This window comes from Ursus americanus, chromosome 16 (assembly GCF_024610735.1).
Source record: "Ursus americanus isolate L20-20 chromosome 16, mUrsAme1.1.p, whole genome shotgun sequence".
Classification (NCBI taxonomy): Eukaryota; Metazoa; Chordata; class Mammalia; order Carnivora; family Ursidae; genus Ursus; species Ursus americanus.
The window spans coordinates 9,774,545-9,790,105 of NC_142142.1; the positions used below are offsets into that span (position 1 = coordinate 9,774,545).

The window sequence follows — 15,561 nt, forward strand, 5'->3', positions numbered from 1 at the left end:
CAGCCAGTCATGAGTGGGCTGACAGGCAAGTTCTAACAGGAGTGACCGGCTGTGCGGCCCAAGATGCGGAAGGGAGTTTTCAGGAAGAAAAGCTTACCTAGAGGAAGCAGGTTTTCTGAGGCGTTGATGTAAATCACCGAATGAAAATGCTTGAAGTCCTTTTCCTTAGCCTGCGGGAAAGCATTTCAAAAGAACACAAGATTAGTCCCCTGCCCGGAGGCCTTGCCGAAGCTGCAGAGCTGCCGTCAGGAGGCACAAAGATCTAAAGGGATACGCTACATTCTTAGCAAAGAACACCCACTTGCTGAGGGCCAGGATGGCTTTTCCGCTTCTTTTTTTTCTATTATGAAATAGTTCAAATGTACAGAGAGGGTTAGTGAATGATACTCTGAACACCCATGTAAGCACTATCCACCTTTAATAAATATGAAGATTTTGCTTTGTGCTTCAAATTTCCTTAAAGAAATAAAATATGAAAGAGTTGACCACACCCCCACAATCTTCCCCAATTGTATTCTTTTCTCTCTCTCACAGATAACAGCTATCCTGAGCTGGTGATTATCATTCTCATACTTGTTCCGTACTTGTATTCTATATATGTGTATCTATAAACTATATATTATATTATTTGTGAGTTTTAAAACTCTATATTAGATGCAATCATCTGCAATCTGCCTTTTTCACTCAACACTATGTTTTTGAGATTTACTTGTGTTGGTACACCTAGATCTTTTGAGATTTACTTATGCTACTTATGGTACTGATTTATTTATTTATCTAAATTGCTGTATAGTAATATACACCAATCTCTCCTCATATGCCATGGAGGCCTGCAAACCAAAAACATACGCCATAATACCCTGCATATACATTGGCTAATGGGGGGGGCACAAATGTGGCTCAAGCTACCTATTAGCCAATATAAGAAAGAAACATGACTTATTCCATGAGTCACAGTGTGTATAAGAACAAACCAGCATCTTGGGAGAACCATTACCACTCCTGGCCCTGAAACTTGAGAGAAATTTCTCCTATAGGCACTTTTGATGGGAACTCAGTGTCACCCCAGCAGAATTCTATGACAAATTCAAACCAACTCCCATAATGCTACCTCCTTTAATTCACCTCACATGAGCCAATGGCAATAGCAAATTTACAGCAAAAGATTGTGTCTGAATGTGATTTCTACCCATTGAGGCTTTGACACACCCTACCCCAACTCCCCCCCCCCCACCCCACCCCCCAGTCCCCAGGGACTCTGGAGGTACAATGCACAGACAACCAGGAGCCACCTCGGGGTCTGGTCCAGTCACATCTCTGCTGGCTGGCCCTACCTTGGAGAACTTCAGGCCGCTCACGTTAATGGTGCACAGGTCTGACGGCTTCCTCACACGATGGTGCTTCAGCTGGAACACAGTGCAGAGAGTCAGCTCTCAAGGCCCCAATAAGTTTATGTAATTGGCCAAGACAACCAATGACTCCCTGCTGACAAAGGGGGCCTACTACAGCACAAAGAGCATGGGCTTTGGAGTTGCTCAGAACAGAGCCGCCGCCTCAGCTCCTCCACCTTCCCGTCTGCAAGATGGGGATAGTAACACTGGCTTGACAGGGTTCTTAGGAGGATTCCTTCCTCTCTGTTCCTTCTCAGTCTTTTCTGAGCCCTGCTTCTTCTGCCTGGTTCTTTAAAAAATCTGTATATGGGGGGGCCTTACCAATCTTTTCACATTTATAATAATTTGCTTGTTCATTTGTTCGTTCTTTCATTCACTAAATACTTACTAAGTAATGCTTTGGGCCATGTATTGGGCTAAATACCTCAATACATTTTCTTCTAATCCTAACTAAACCCTTTAATATAAGTATGATCATTTTCCTTTCTAAATGAGAAAAATAAGGTTAAGAGAGATAAAGTGGCTTGCCAATGGTCCCACAGCTAGTAAGTGATAGATTTGAATCCAAATGTGTAATCACTAAATTCCATGCTCTTTTGACTACCATATGTTGCCCCTCGTGAGGAAAAAGTTAGAGGAAAATCTCAGTGTTGGAGCTTCTATTTCTGTTTAACCAAACCTCATTCTTTTTTTCTCTTAATCATTTATTTATGGTATCATGTTTAGGCAAGGAATTAGGCGTTTGTAATATTCTATTCACAGAACTTATAACAACATGGAAGCCAAGTAGCAAACAAGTATTTATAAATGTGGTAAGTGTTGTTTACAGATTTATTTTTTATTTATTTTTAAGTAATCTCTACACCCAATGTGGGGCTTGAACTCATGACCCCGAGATCAAGAGTCGGATGCTCTATCAACTGAGCCAGCCAGGCACCCTTAAATGTGATAAATATTTTAAAGGAGAAATTCAAGAAGCTATGGGAGACAATAACAGGAGGTCCTGACCTCAGTCTGTAGGAGAGGGAATATTTCGTTGAGGAAGTAATATTTCAGGTGAGACCCAAAAGCTAAGGAGGAGTTGGTCCCATGAAAGTGGGTGGCAGGCAGTGAAAGCTATCAAGACAGGAAAAAGCCAGGTGCTTTGGAGAGGATGAAAAATGACAAGGCCAGGGAGGCAGCCACTAAATCACCTGTGTCCCTACTGGCTATGTAAAGGAGTGTGAATTCTGTTCTACAGTCAGTAGAAAGCTAACAGACTTTTTTTTTTTTTTTTTTTTTTTTGGCAAGAGCTGATAGCAATTTTATAAAAATTGCTTTGTCTGATACACATAGAAAGGATGAGACCAATACACCAGAGATTGTTAATTACCTTCCCTAGAGCAACTTCTCTACTACTTCCTTATTAAAGAACCCCAACATTATTCCATTTTTCTGAAATGTCCTTAGGGCCCAGCTCCAAGGGATAAGTCCTGACTGTTCAATCCAATCCTGGAAGTCATGTTCCCCTAACTAATGACTTTTGGGACATATGATATAGGTCTGGCCAATCAGACAGACACTGACTGCTAGGAGTAGGAGGTCTGTTCTGGGGAGCTCTTTCTTACTTTTAAAAATAGACATAAGACAGTGACAATCCCTTTTGTACCTCTGGACGTTATCCTTTATATGTGATGACTGGAGTTGCGGCAGCCATCTTGGGATCATGAAGGCAATTAGCCCAAGAGGAAGTTAACACGCTAAGCGCATAAGAGCAGAAAGATGAAGGAACCTGGGCCTTTAATAGTAAATTAACCTACCCTGGAAAAACAATGCCTCTGGCTTCTTTTTATATGAAATAAAAGCATCCTAGTTGGTTCAGACTAGTTAGGAAGTTACTGAATTACTCTAATAAAAGATGATGGTGGCCCAGATTAGGGTAGAGGCAGTGGAAATGAGGAGAAGAATACAGATTTGACAACTATCTAATAAAAGCGCCAGGGCTTGGTAATGGCAGTAGTGGGGTGGTGAGGGAGAGGCAAGTGTCAAGGATAACCCCAGATTACTGGCTTGGTGACTGGATACAGCACCATCACTGAGGTAGTATAGTAAACACTAGAGAAGAGATATGTCTTTGGACTTGGAGTAAGGGGACTGGTGCAGTAGTTCAATAGGAGGTGCCAGTGAAACATTCAGGTGGAACTATCCAGCAGGGAAGTGGGCATCCCATTACTGTGAGAAACACCCTTGTTGCTTCTGCTATACAAAGCTACGACATGGGTAAGAAACCATCTCCATTAATGTGGGAATGTATATGTTGTAGGAAACAAAAGGGAAAAGAAGACTGGTATGGTCAGTGTTTTCTGCTCTTCCTCAATACTGTTGTTTCAGTCCTCTGCACCCCCAGTGAGAAGTGGACACTACAACAAAGGACCCACCATGGGACTCTGCAAAAAGCTTACACTACCCACTTGAAGCTCTCTTTCAACATCTGATCTGTGTAGAAAGCCACCTCTTGAGAACCATAAGCAGAGTCTGGGAACAAAGCAGGATGCCAGAGAGTTCTTTGTAGGGAGCTATGTGAACTGGACTGGACATTAATATTGGTTTACAAAATATGTCTTTCTTTGCCAAGCCACCGAGGCATTGCAAAGAGCAGATGTGAAATTACCTGGCCGCTCTCCAATACAGCCACCCCGGTCTCTTCGTAAAGCCTGCCCCAGACACTGGGTGCTATCTGATCGCCTCCCCCAGACTTCAGCCAGATACTAAAACCAAAGGACAAAGGTGGTGGAGTGTAGAATCCCCCTAGTTCCCCCATTCCTGGAAAAATCTCCGCAGAGGAGAATGGGAGTCTCTCTATCCCGTACCAGGTGCAGGAATGGAATTTTCACTTTACTGTTCTCTGGACCTACTCCTTTGCCTCTCCAACTCAATTAAAATTTTTTACCTGATACACTAAAGGGCACAGGCTTTGGAGTCAGTAGACCAGAGTTCTCATCCTGAGTAGTTCTAATCCTGAACAGACAGAGTTCTAATTATTAGCTGTGGGACCATGGCCAAGGCAAATTACCTCTTTGGGGCCCCAGTTTTCCCATCTTCACAATGGCAACAACATAACAGGGACAATAATACCTATCTCACAAGGTGGACGTAAAGAAAGCTTTACATGTAAAGAACGTAAAGAAAGCTTTGGGTCCCTTCATCGTCCTGACTATACTCAGTTAGCCAAGATCACTCTAATAGTTTGGGGTGGGCTGGGGGAGTCATGGTACCAGAGTGGAACAGGGCAAGTCCTTGTCCCCCCACCAAGACAGTCATCAGCTGATGCTGCCAGCCATTCCAGGATACATTTACTCTCACCAGAAAAGCCCGGTCCAGCACATGGCCAGGAATGTCCTCTTGGTCTTCCTGTTGAAACCCTTTCTTCCCCCTGACCTCAGAGGCCTTCTTCTGGCTTTCCTGACCTGCAGCTGGTGCCTCAAGCACACTCTTGGGCTTCTTCTTGAGGTTACATTTCCGAGCCACTAACCAGTGTCCTCGGCCTGTTGAGAAGATCAGAACAGTGAGGAGGAGCAAACCCCTCTAAAGTTACAACTAGTATGCTTTCAGAATATTCACCTATAATAACAAAGTGAACAATGGCTCATTACCTGATATGCACCAGAACTGTTTTGCTGCTGCTGCTGTTGGTGGGGTGGGGGTGGGGGGTGTCTGCATAGTTCTCCTTTAATTGGCCCCAAACCTCAGTGAAGGACATGTTACTGTCCCCATTTCACAGATGAAAAGGCTAAGACCCAAAGACGTGGAATGACTTGCCCAATTCTCTCCTCCACACTTTTGTCTCCAAACGTTAATTTTTCCTTCAAGACTCCAGAGCAAGTATTTCCTATTCTGCAAAGCCTTCTCTGACTCTCCTCAGCAGAGCTGATTATTCTTTCCTATGCCGGCTCATTACTCTCCATGCGTCATCTCTTGGGTAAAGCTAAATGAGTGGCATCAACTCAACACGCTCCATCTTGCTAGACCTTACCTGGGATCCCATCACTATAGCATAAAGGTTGTATTAGGAGCTCAATAAGAAAATGATAGGACAGTTGGAACTTTTTAAAAATTCAATACATGTTCACTGTAGAAAGAACTTGAAAATTTATGTAAGCAAAGAAGAATCTGAGGTTTACTTGTAAGCTCACCTAACAAAAATCATGACAACATTCTAGAATCTGTTCACTCCTACATCAGTTTATTTACTCCAAGGCATTCATTGCAATCTGTAATTATTTTATTTGCTCACTTGGTTATTGTCTGTCTTGCCCCCCAGAGCAGATTCTGTCTGACTGATCCATCTCAGTATTCCCAACGCCTACACAGAACTTACCATACTATGAGCATGACTAAATGAACAGCTGAATGAATGCTGAGCCACAGCCCCTACCCACAATTGCCCATCCAGACCTTTTCTGAGCATCTACATTGTGCTAGGAACTAGGGCTGTAGAGATGAATTAATATGGAGGCCCCGACTCAAAGGAGCCGAATAATAGAAGAGGTGTTGTGAAAGCACAGAAAGGGGAGCTACCAGCCTAGGGCATGAGCTAGATCCAGTAAGTTCAAGGTTGACTAGATGCAGATGGAAAAAACAGGCAGCCTGGGCAGAGGGAAGGGCATAAGAAGTATCCACAAGCATAAAAGATCAGAAAGATACAGAACAGCACAGAGTTGTGGGAACCAGCTCAGTACCTCTGACCATTGGCTCCTTGCCCTCACAGCCCACTAGCTCCGCCTCGGGGGCTTGCCCTGGCTCACCTGACCACAGCTGCCAATCCTGACTCCTGGATGCAGCTCTGGCCCTGTGGCTGCCGTGAGCCATTTCCCATTGCCACTCTGGGCCTGAGATTCCAGACACTCCATTTTCCAGGGCTGCCCCCATCTGGGTCATGGACCTTTGTTCTATTCTAATAGCCCTGACTCCTGGAGACTCCAGTGTGGGTTAGTGCCCAAACTCCCAACAAGGTGAGAAAGTAAGGCCCAGACTGTGTCCGGAGATGAACATGAGGGAAAAGAGATGAGCCTGGGGAGGTCAGCAGAGTCAGGTCAGAAAAAGTCTAGAGGACCAGAACAAGGACCTTGGGTTTACTGGGGGACGCTTTTAGCACAAAGAGTATCCGTGGGAACGGTGTTCCCCCCATAATTTTTCATTTTGAGGTAAAGTTAACACTTCCAGAAAAGTGAAAATAATACTGAGTTCCTGTACAGCTTTCACCCAGTTCCCTAATGCTAACATTTATTATAATTTTTTTAATTTAAACTCAATTAACATACAGTGTATCACCCAGTTACCCCAACCCCCCACCTCCCACCCCTCCTAATATTAATATCTTATATAATCATAATATAATGATCGAAGGCAATAAGTTAACACTGGTAAAATATTAGTAACTAATCCATAGCCCTTCTTTGAATTTTGCTAGTTTTCTCACTTATAGTCCTTTTCTGTTCCAGGGGGATCTCACATTTTATTTACTTGTCATGTCTTCTTAGAATCCCCCAATCTGTTGTGACAGTTCTTCAGTCTTTCTTTTTTCTTGTGTGATCTTGACACTTTTGAAGAGTACTGGTCAATTATTTTATAGAAAGTTCCTCAATTTGAATTTATTTGATGCTTTCCCATAATTAGACTAAGGCTCTGTGCTTTGGCAAAACTACCACAGAAGTGAGGCGGTGCCCTTCTCAGCACATCCTATCAGACAGCCTGTGATGTCAATATGTCTGATGACTGGTGACGTTAATTTTGATCATTTGGTTAAGGTGGTGTCAGCCTACTTTCCCTACTGAGAAGTCACAATTTTTCCCTTTGTAATTAGTAAAGATACCTTGAGACTATGCAAATATCCTGTTTCTTATCATACTTTGACCCACTAATTCTAGCATCTGTGATGGCTAATTTTATGTGTCAACTTGCCTAGGCTGTGGTAAGCAGTTATTCAATCAAATACTAATCTAGGTGTAGCTGTGGAGATATTTTATAGATGTGGTTAACATCTACAATTAGTTGATTTTAGGTAAAGGAGACTATCCTCAATAATGTGTACGGGCCTCACCCAATCAGTTGAAAAAACTTAAAAACAAAAACTGAGGTTTCTCAAAGGAGGAAAAAATGTTGCCTTAAGACTACACATCAACACTTCCCTGAGTTTTCAGCCTGCCTGCCCTACAGATTTCAGTCTTGCCAGCCCCCATCACTTCCTAAGCCAATTCCTTAAAACAGATAATGTGTGTGTGTGTGTACACATATGAATATGAAAACAGAATGAGTAGGATATAAATAATTTGCTATTGGTTCTATTTTGCTGGAGAACCCTGATACAACATCCTTAAACGCTTCTTACCTGTAAAAATTATTATCGTGATGCTTTAACAGTGATTTTCTATTTCCTTCATTCCTTCTACATTTATTTTTTTTTCCTTCTCCATTTATTAACTGAAATTCTACTGTAGGAAGAATTGTTCCTTTTCCTACACTTATTTACATATTCAAATATTTATCTGTATCAGTATGGGCTCACTCATGGATATTTATTTATTGTATAGTTTACAACCCAGTTCTACCTTTATTTATTTTGTTGTTTAGGTTGTCCCAGCTTTGGCCATTGGAAGCTCCTTCAGGTTAGCACCTGCGTCCCTCTGATACGCACTCATCATTTTTCTGAGCACTTCTGTACTTCCTGTCACTATATGATGTTTTAAGTGCAAGTTGTGTTTTTTCTGGCCTCAGCCCTGGAAACAATTTTTTCTCTGAGGAGCCCTGGCTCTTTTTATTGGAGAACCATATCCAGAAACGAAGATCTACAGACCAGGTATGCTCTTTGTGAATGAGGGGTCATTGCTCTCTGTGGACTAGAAAATATATATACTAACACATGCAGATGCACGTGGCTGTATTTATTTCTCTATTGTCCATCTGTGTGTAAGAGGGTGTGGGGATGAAATCATGAGATCATACTGAAAGCTCCACGGGAGGGTTTTAAACAGGTAGGTGGCCAGAGGTCTCTGTGTGAAAAAAGAAATCACTCTAGAGAAGTGGGGAGGACAGGCTGGAGGAGAAAGTTCTTCCAATATTCCATGTACAGAGTAACCAGCAAGTCATTTCATCTAGAGTAAACAAGGGGTACTTCCCCCTTGCTCTATCTTTTCAAATCAACAAATCCAATCCGGTGAACTCATACTTCTCAGCAGTGTTCCATCTGTAGGATTCTGCTCAGTGTTATGAGGAGTCCCTGCCCCACAGGTTTTTAACTAGATGAATGTTTGAAAAACTACTTAGCAGAGTCATTTTATTTAGCCATTTTATTTAGGAGCTTGGCAGAATATGATTATTCAACAAATAATAAACACAGAGAGGAAGACAGCTCACAAGATAGCATGGTCACTGAGGGCTGGAGTAGCTAGACAGGGCTTATTGGAAAAAGAGCTGGGCTTTGCGGGATGGAAAGAGTCTGGATAACTGGAATGATAGCTGGAATATTCTGGGCAAATAAAATAAGCTATGTGAAAAGAAAGTACTATGGAATAGGGTATATGTAAAGGAATGGGGTTGTAGCAAAGGATAACGGGAGGTTAGACTGTGAACACAGAATATCAGGTAAAGGAGACAGCAATGAGAAGTCACTGAACACAGTGGGACACTGTGGTTCAATGTGCACTTCAGAAAACTCCCTGAGGCTGCTGAGGGAAGATAGGTGGGAAGGGATGAGATTGGGTAGTGTAGGGAACAGTTATAAATGGGTTGGAGAGGAACGAATGGATGTAGGACCTGAGTGTGAAGCAAAGGTATCAATTCGAGAAGTCACCTGACCTTCGTCTGGCATCCGAAGGAGATTTTTGGCTGGAAAGCAGTTGTTCAGGTAAGGCTTCCCATTATCCAGCTTGTATAGTCCTGAGGAGGCCATCTCCCTGAGAGTCAAGCAAGGAAAGTGAGGGCGTAGAAGCACGGAGAAGGGGCCTGATGTGGCTTGTGAGCCCACCAGGACCACCATACCCTGCATCCACCCTATCTCTGAGTCCCCTCCCCTGTTTCAGAAATGGGCTGGCCCTTTGAATGAAGAGGGAGACCAAGGCCCTGGGTTTTTTGGTTCAAATCAGTCCTAACTTAGCAGACCACTATACAGAACACCTTTGGATCCAGACAGACCTGGTTTGAATCCATACTGTCTTTCCTGACTCTATGATTGGGAATGTTCCTCTCCCCCTCTGAGCCTCAGTTTCCTCACCTGTAATTTGGGAGTAAGAACACCTACCTTAATAGATAGATGAGAGGATCAAGTTAGAAAGGTAGTGCCTAGTATATATTAAGTGCTCATTAGAAATGTTCTTTGTTTTAACAGATTGCAGGGGAGAGGGCGCTCACATTTTTAGGCAAGATGTTGTAAAAATAATATTTGAACTGCACACATAGGATTTGAGAGATGAACTGACTTTACTAATAGAGAAAAGGACAAGCATTGCAAACAAAAAGGGCCACAGGACTAAGGGCATAGTAGTGGTTATATGTGGCACAGTAAAGAAACAACCTGATCCAGGAAGAAGGATGTGTGTTTGGGAGTTTGCGACAATAAGGCTGGACAGAAAGGATGGTGCCTGCTCTTGAAGGCTTTCAGTGCCAGGCCAGGCTAGGAACTCAGGCTTTCTCTTGTAGGTAACGAGAGCCATGGACGGTATCTGAGCTGGGAAAGCCATGACCCAAGCTGTGCTTTAGAAAGAGAGGTCTGACAAAAATAATGCTAGGTGAAATGGGATTGCATCAACTGGTCACTGAGTCAAGACAATTCCAGCTCAGAAAACTGTTCGATGCAATTTTCTCTGTCTCTCCCTGTTTTCATTAAATCTTTTACCATCTCCCACCCAGGATACTGCAAGTCTTCTGATTAGATTCCCACTGAGCAAACCTCAGCCTGCTCTTGAAGGCCCCTGGAGTCCCATGTCCTAACCTTTCTAGCTCCAGTCAACCTGCCCATCAGGCTTACAGAATCATTTTCTATTCTCCAAACACATTCAGTCTTCCCTGCCTTTGTTCCTTTGGCCTAAAATAGCCTTCTCCATCATCGCCTGGTCAATCTCATGCTTTAAGATTCAGATGCCTGGGTTACTTATTTGGTTAAGCAACCAACTCTTGATTTTGGCTCAGATCATGATCTCAGAGGGGCGCCTGGGTGGCACAGTGGTTGAGCTTCTGCCTTCGGCTCAGGGCGTGATCCCGGCGTTATGGGATCGAGCCCCACATCAGGCTCCTCTGCTATGAGCCTGCTTCTTCCTCTCCCACTCCCCCTGCTTGTGTTCCCTCTCTCGCTGGCTGTCTCTATCTCTGTCGAATAAATAAATAAAATCTTTAAAAAAAAAAAAAAGATCATGATCTCAGGGTTATGAGATAGAGCTCCACACTGGGCTCCATGCTGGGCATGGAGCCTGTTTAAGATTCTCTCTCTCTCTCTCTCCCCTGACCCTCTCCCTCCCTAAAAAAAAGGAAAAAAAAAAGATTCAGTTCAAATGCTAGTTCTGTTAGAAATAAATCTCTAATCAAAGATCTAAATTTCTTAAACCTTGAACTCTTAGAAATTTGAGATTTTTCTTTAAAGAGATCCAGCCAGGGAGTCCCTGGGTGGCTCAGTCAGTTAAGTGTCTGCCTTCAGCTTAGGTCATGATCCCCGGGTCCTAGGATCAAGAGTCTGCTTCTCCTTCTCTCTCTGCCCACCCCACCCCCATTGTGTTTTCTCTCTCTCTCTGCTTTCTCCCAAATAAATAAATAAATTCTTAAAAAAAAAAAAAGAGAGAGAGAGAGAGAGATCGCTAGCTAGAGGCACCTGGCTGGCTCAGCTGGGGAGCGTGTGACTCTAGATTTCAGGGTTGTAGGTTTGAGCCCCACATTGGGTATAGAGATTATTTAAAAATAAAATCTTAAAAAAAACAATAAAGACATCCAGCCATTCCCAGATCTGCTCTGGAACAGCTGCAGACAACTTGGGGTAGCAGAGGTTTGGGAACCTGTAAGTCCCTGGCTAGGGCAAGGATGTGGTCTCTGAAATGGAGGGTCTGGAATGAGATTCTGTGAAAGGAAGGAGCAGAGTAGAGAGATAGGATGACGTGTCCTGAGAAAATGTTTTCTGGAAGTGACAAATATGCAAAGTAGAGTGGTGCAGTAGGAAGGGCAACGATTTTCGAGTCAGGAGGCTTAAATTTGAGTCTAGTTTCTGCCACTAAGCTGAGTGACCTTAGGCAATCCTTTCGCCTCTTCTTGCCTCAAATTTCTCACATGTAAAATGAAGATAAAAACCTGTGCCTTGGAGAATTGTTGTAAGAATTAAATGAGGTAATAAATTTTTTTAATGCTTCTTTCTAGACCCAGTCCAGATGCCACCCTCTTCACAAAGCCTTCATTGAACCTTCCAGAGGGAAGTAACTGCTTCTTTGGCTAAACGCTGGAGTATTTCTTCTCTACCTCTTTCACGGCTGGAGCCCTTTCTACTTCGTAAGATTATTAATAATCATGAAGGGGTTCCTTCAATGGTCTGTGAACCTCCAAATATGGAAACATATCCAATTCATCATCTCTCTTCCACCTCTGGAATGCTCTTAGGAAATAACCCATAAACATGTGTGAGCCAAATGAAGGATATGATGTACTCCCAGGGCCCATGGGTTTTTATACATATTTCTGATCTCCCTAACTAGACTCTAAACTCCTTTAGAGGAAGGAGAGCACCTAAGGTGTTCATTTCTTTACTCCCAGTACCTAACACAGCACCTGGCACATAATAGATTCACAATTATCTGTGGAATAAATGAGTGATGTTGGTATCTCCTTTGGTTCAACACAGGGCACTATTTCCTGAACTGTTACCATCCCCAAAAGGGTTAGATGCCCTTCCTGTGTGTTCCCACAATACCCTATACTTCTAGTATAGTGCTTATCACTTTATTATAATTGTTTGTTCCCCTTAACCAACTTCTCACCTGCCGTGGGTCCTATGATATCTTTTTTTTTTTTTTTAAGATTTTATTTATTTATTCGACAGGGATAGAGGCAGCCGGCAAGAGAGGGAACACAAGCAGGGGGAGTGGGAGAGGAAGAAGCAGGCTCATAGCGGAAGAGCCTGATATGGGGCTCGATCCCAGAATGCCGGGATCACGCCCTGAGCCGAAGGCAGACGCCCAACCACTGTGCCACCCAGGCGCCCCGGGTCCTATGATATCTTTTTCACCTGTGTAATTCCAGAGCCTAGCATGGAACCTAGAATTCACTAAAAATGTGTCAGGAAGATGAATGGATAGAAGAATGGATGAATGGGGAAAGATCGATAGTCACTCAGTCAATCTGTCTTTCAGGAAATCTCTCTTACGACCAACCACACCTATCCGTTACATAGGTGAATGAATGAATGAATGAGTAAGTAGCTGGCTAGGAAATGTTAGAGATGATGACTGTTGGGAGAAGACTCCAGTAACTTACAGAATATGAGGACCTTGCTTCTGATCTGCATGGTACTTACCTGATTTTTGACCTTGGGAAAGACCCCTTGACTTCCTTATTTTTGTGTTTCTTCACCTGTAAAACAGATATTACACTCCTTCTTAGCCTGTTATTCAGAGTTCTTAAACTTTCTCATTAGTTACATCCTATTGTGACCCTTGCCTCCAAAATGTCTCAGCTGGGGCCAAAAAACCCACAAAACTAAAGATCCCATAAATAGATAACTAGAGATATAGAGATAGAGACAGAAACACGGATGGAAAGGTGGAACAAGGGAGTAATTTTGTGATGATAGGGTGGGGCTAGAATGCTTAAAGAAGATGTGCAAATCACAAATCAGGAAGGAAGGATCTTTTATATGATCATTGATACAAAATAAATCTATGTATGATAAAAACAGCAAAGACAGAGTTGAAAGGTAAGACACAATCTGGGAAAAGATACTTACTAAACATATATAAAGGATGAATCAAGACTCAGACCTGGGGAGGGCATACAGACCCAGACACAAACAACCCATTGGGAAATTCCAGTTCCCAATGAAGAATACCAGGTGAGAAGTTGTGGATATATAGTTAATGGGCTAGGAAGGGCACATAATCCTGATGTTACAGAGTCCAGAAAGGAACCCTAAGGAAAGTATGAACTTTATCTGGATGGTGGAAAAAAGAAAGTCCAAGTTCCAGACTTAGAGGCTGCCTGCCTAGTTAACTTCAGCTACGTCAGGTCTCTATCTCAAACTTGAAGCAGCTAATCTCAGTCTAACTGTGATGTCTCCCAGCTTCAACACACAGAGTAATGGTGCTCATTTGCATACACGTGCTGCTCCATTCCTTTGGCCTATGACACTTCTGCCCCTCTTCTTTGCCTGGCTCATACAGACAGCTTTCCTGTATCTCCCCGTCATCAGGTCGACCCTTCTCTGTGCTACCATCTCAGCCCACCTCTTAATGGAAACACTCCACCACGCTGCAGTACAATGGCCTGCTTACCTGTCTGTTCCCCACTCCTCACAGCCCCAATCCCAGGCTGTGAGCCCCTCAAAGGCCAGGCCTAGGTCCTACCTATATCTTTATCCCCAGCACTTCATACAGGGTCTGGCCCATTGAAGAGGTTCAATGAGTGTTTACTGAACTAAACTGAACCATAAACACAATGCCATGGAGTTCTTCATTCTGTCTGCAAAGAAGGAAAAAATAAGGATCAGGAAAGGTTTCACAGAGGAAGTGACATTAGAGATGGATCCTGAAAAAAGAGAAGGATAGTACAGAAGATAAACAGCAAAAACTACAGGAGCATCTGACTAGATTGCTTCATAGAAGCGAATAAATCCCATCTAATAGTAGTGATAATTATCACACGAACGTTAGCTTCACCAAGGCAGGTATTTTGCCTATACTTTGTCTATCATTTAGGAATACATCCCTAGTGACCAGAACAGTGACTGCTACATAGTAAGCACTCAATAAGTATTTGTTCAATATTTTGACACTTAGGAGGGATTCACAGAGATTAAAAATCAACAACAAATGAACAAGTGATGCAATGTAAAAGATCATAGTATAATATAATCTCGTTATGTGCTAACTCTAGGTCACTAGCGTAGATGTTCCAAGAGCGCAGTGAACAGGTCTGTCTTGATCTTCCAGTAACCCTTAGTACACTTCTGAGCAATGTTGGTTGGTGCTCAATAAATATTTGTGGAAAAGGGGAACTTGGGTGGCCCAGTTGGTTGAGCAGCGGATTCTTGATTTTAGCTCAGGTCATGATCTCGGGGTGGTGAGATGAAGCCCCGTGTGAGATTAAGTCGCGTGTGAGATAGAGCCCCCTCTGCTCTGGGCATGGAGCCTGCTTAAGATCTCTCTCCCTTTCCCTCTGCTCTGCCCCCCACCCCGCTCCCCAGTGCACTCTCTCTCTCAAAAAAAGAAAAAAATGCGGAAAAAGATGAATTAATAAAAATCTAGAATACTATTACATCCTAAAACGATTAAAAGCAGAGTGGCAGAGGGAACACACCAGGAGGTTAAAACCCCTTGGCTTCTAAACCAGATTCTGATACATGCTATCCGGCCTTGGGTAAGTTTCTCAGTTTCCTCATCTCACTGGGCTGTCAAGGGACTACATGAGAGGATGAGTATAAACGCACACGGTACACAGCCTTTCAGACGGTAGACACTCAGCAGATGTGAGTTCTCTGTAACACGAAAACATTACTAACACCTTAGTTGACAGTCTCCAGAGAGAATAACCAGTAAGTGCCGTAAAAGGGCTTGGACGGATGAAGAACGAGCTCCTGCCGCCCCTTTGGAAACTCTTTTAGGGCAACGGAGACTCTAATCCCTCACGCAAACTGTGTCCAGCCGCACCTGCCTCCTTCGTCGCTTCCGCCTCCGAGGCGTCCGCAGAGGCTGCGTCCCGGCAACGCGGGATGCGCGCCTGCGAGACTCGCGGGGATCTCGGAGCCGCTCCACGGTGGCGCCTACCACTACCTTCCCCAACCCTTGGTAACCGCGACGCGGCGGCAGGCCGTGTAGGCGGCAACCGGTGGACGCAGCTTCTAACTACTATAAGTCCCGGCAAGCCCCGCGGCCACTTCCGCAGGCCACCTCGCGTCAGTCAGCCTCGAACTACGGATCCCGACGGACTCCGGGCGGCGCGTCACCCAGTC

At 43.7% G+C, this 15,561-nt stretch overlaps 1 protein-coding gene across 1 annotated transcript in view; it reads right to left on the reverse strand.

Moving 5' to 3' along the window:
* Positions 1-15,464, reverse strand: part of XRRA1 (X-ray radiation resistance associated 1) — a 58,819-nt gene extending 43,355 nt beyond the window's left edge. Inside the window, exons 1-6 of the mRNA XM_045816222.2 lie at positions 15,260-15,464; positions 12,913-12,968; positions 9,225-9,322; positions 4,734-4,915; positions 1,335-1,406; positions 98-170 (exon numbers count right to left, since the gene is read on the reverse strand). Of these exons, the coding sequence (XP_045672178.2) occupies positions 98-170; positions 1,335-1,406; positions 4,734-4,915; positions 9,225-9,318 (421 nt within the window). The 5' untranslated portion in view covers positions 9,319-9,322; positions 12,913-12,968; positions 15,260-15,464. The remainder of the gene's footprint in view (positions 1-97; positions 171-1,334; positions 1,407-4,733; positions 4,916-9,224; positions 9,323-12,912; positions 12,969-15,259) is intronic.
* Between the last annotated feature and the right edge of the window lie 97 nt (positions 15,465-15,561).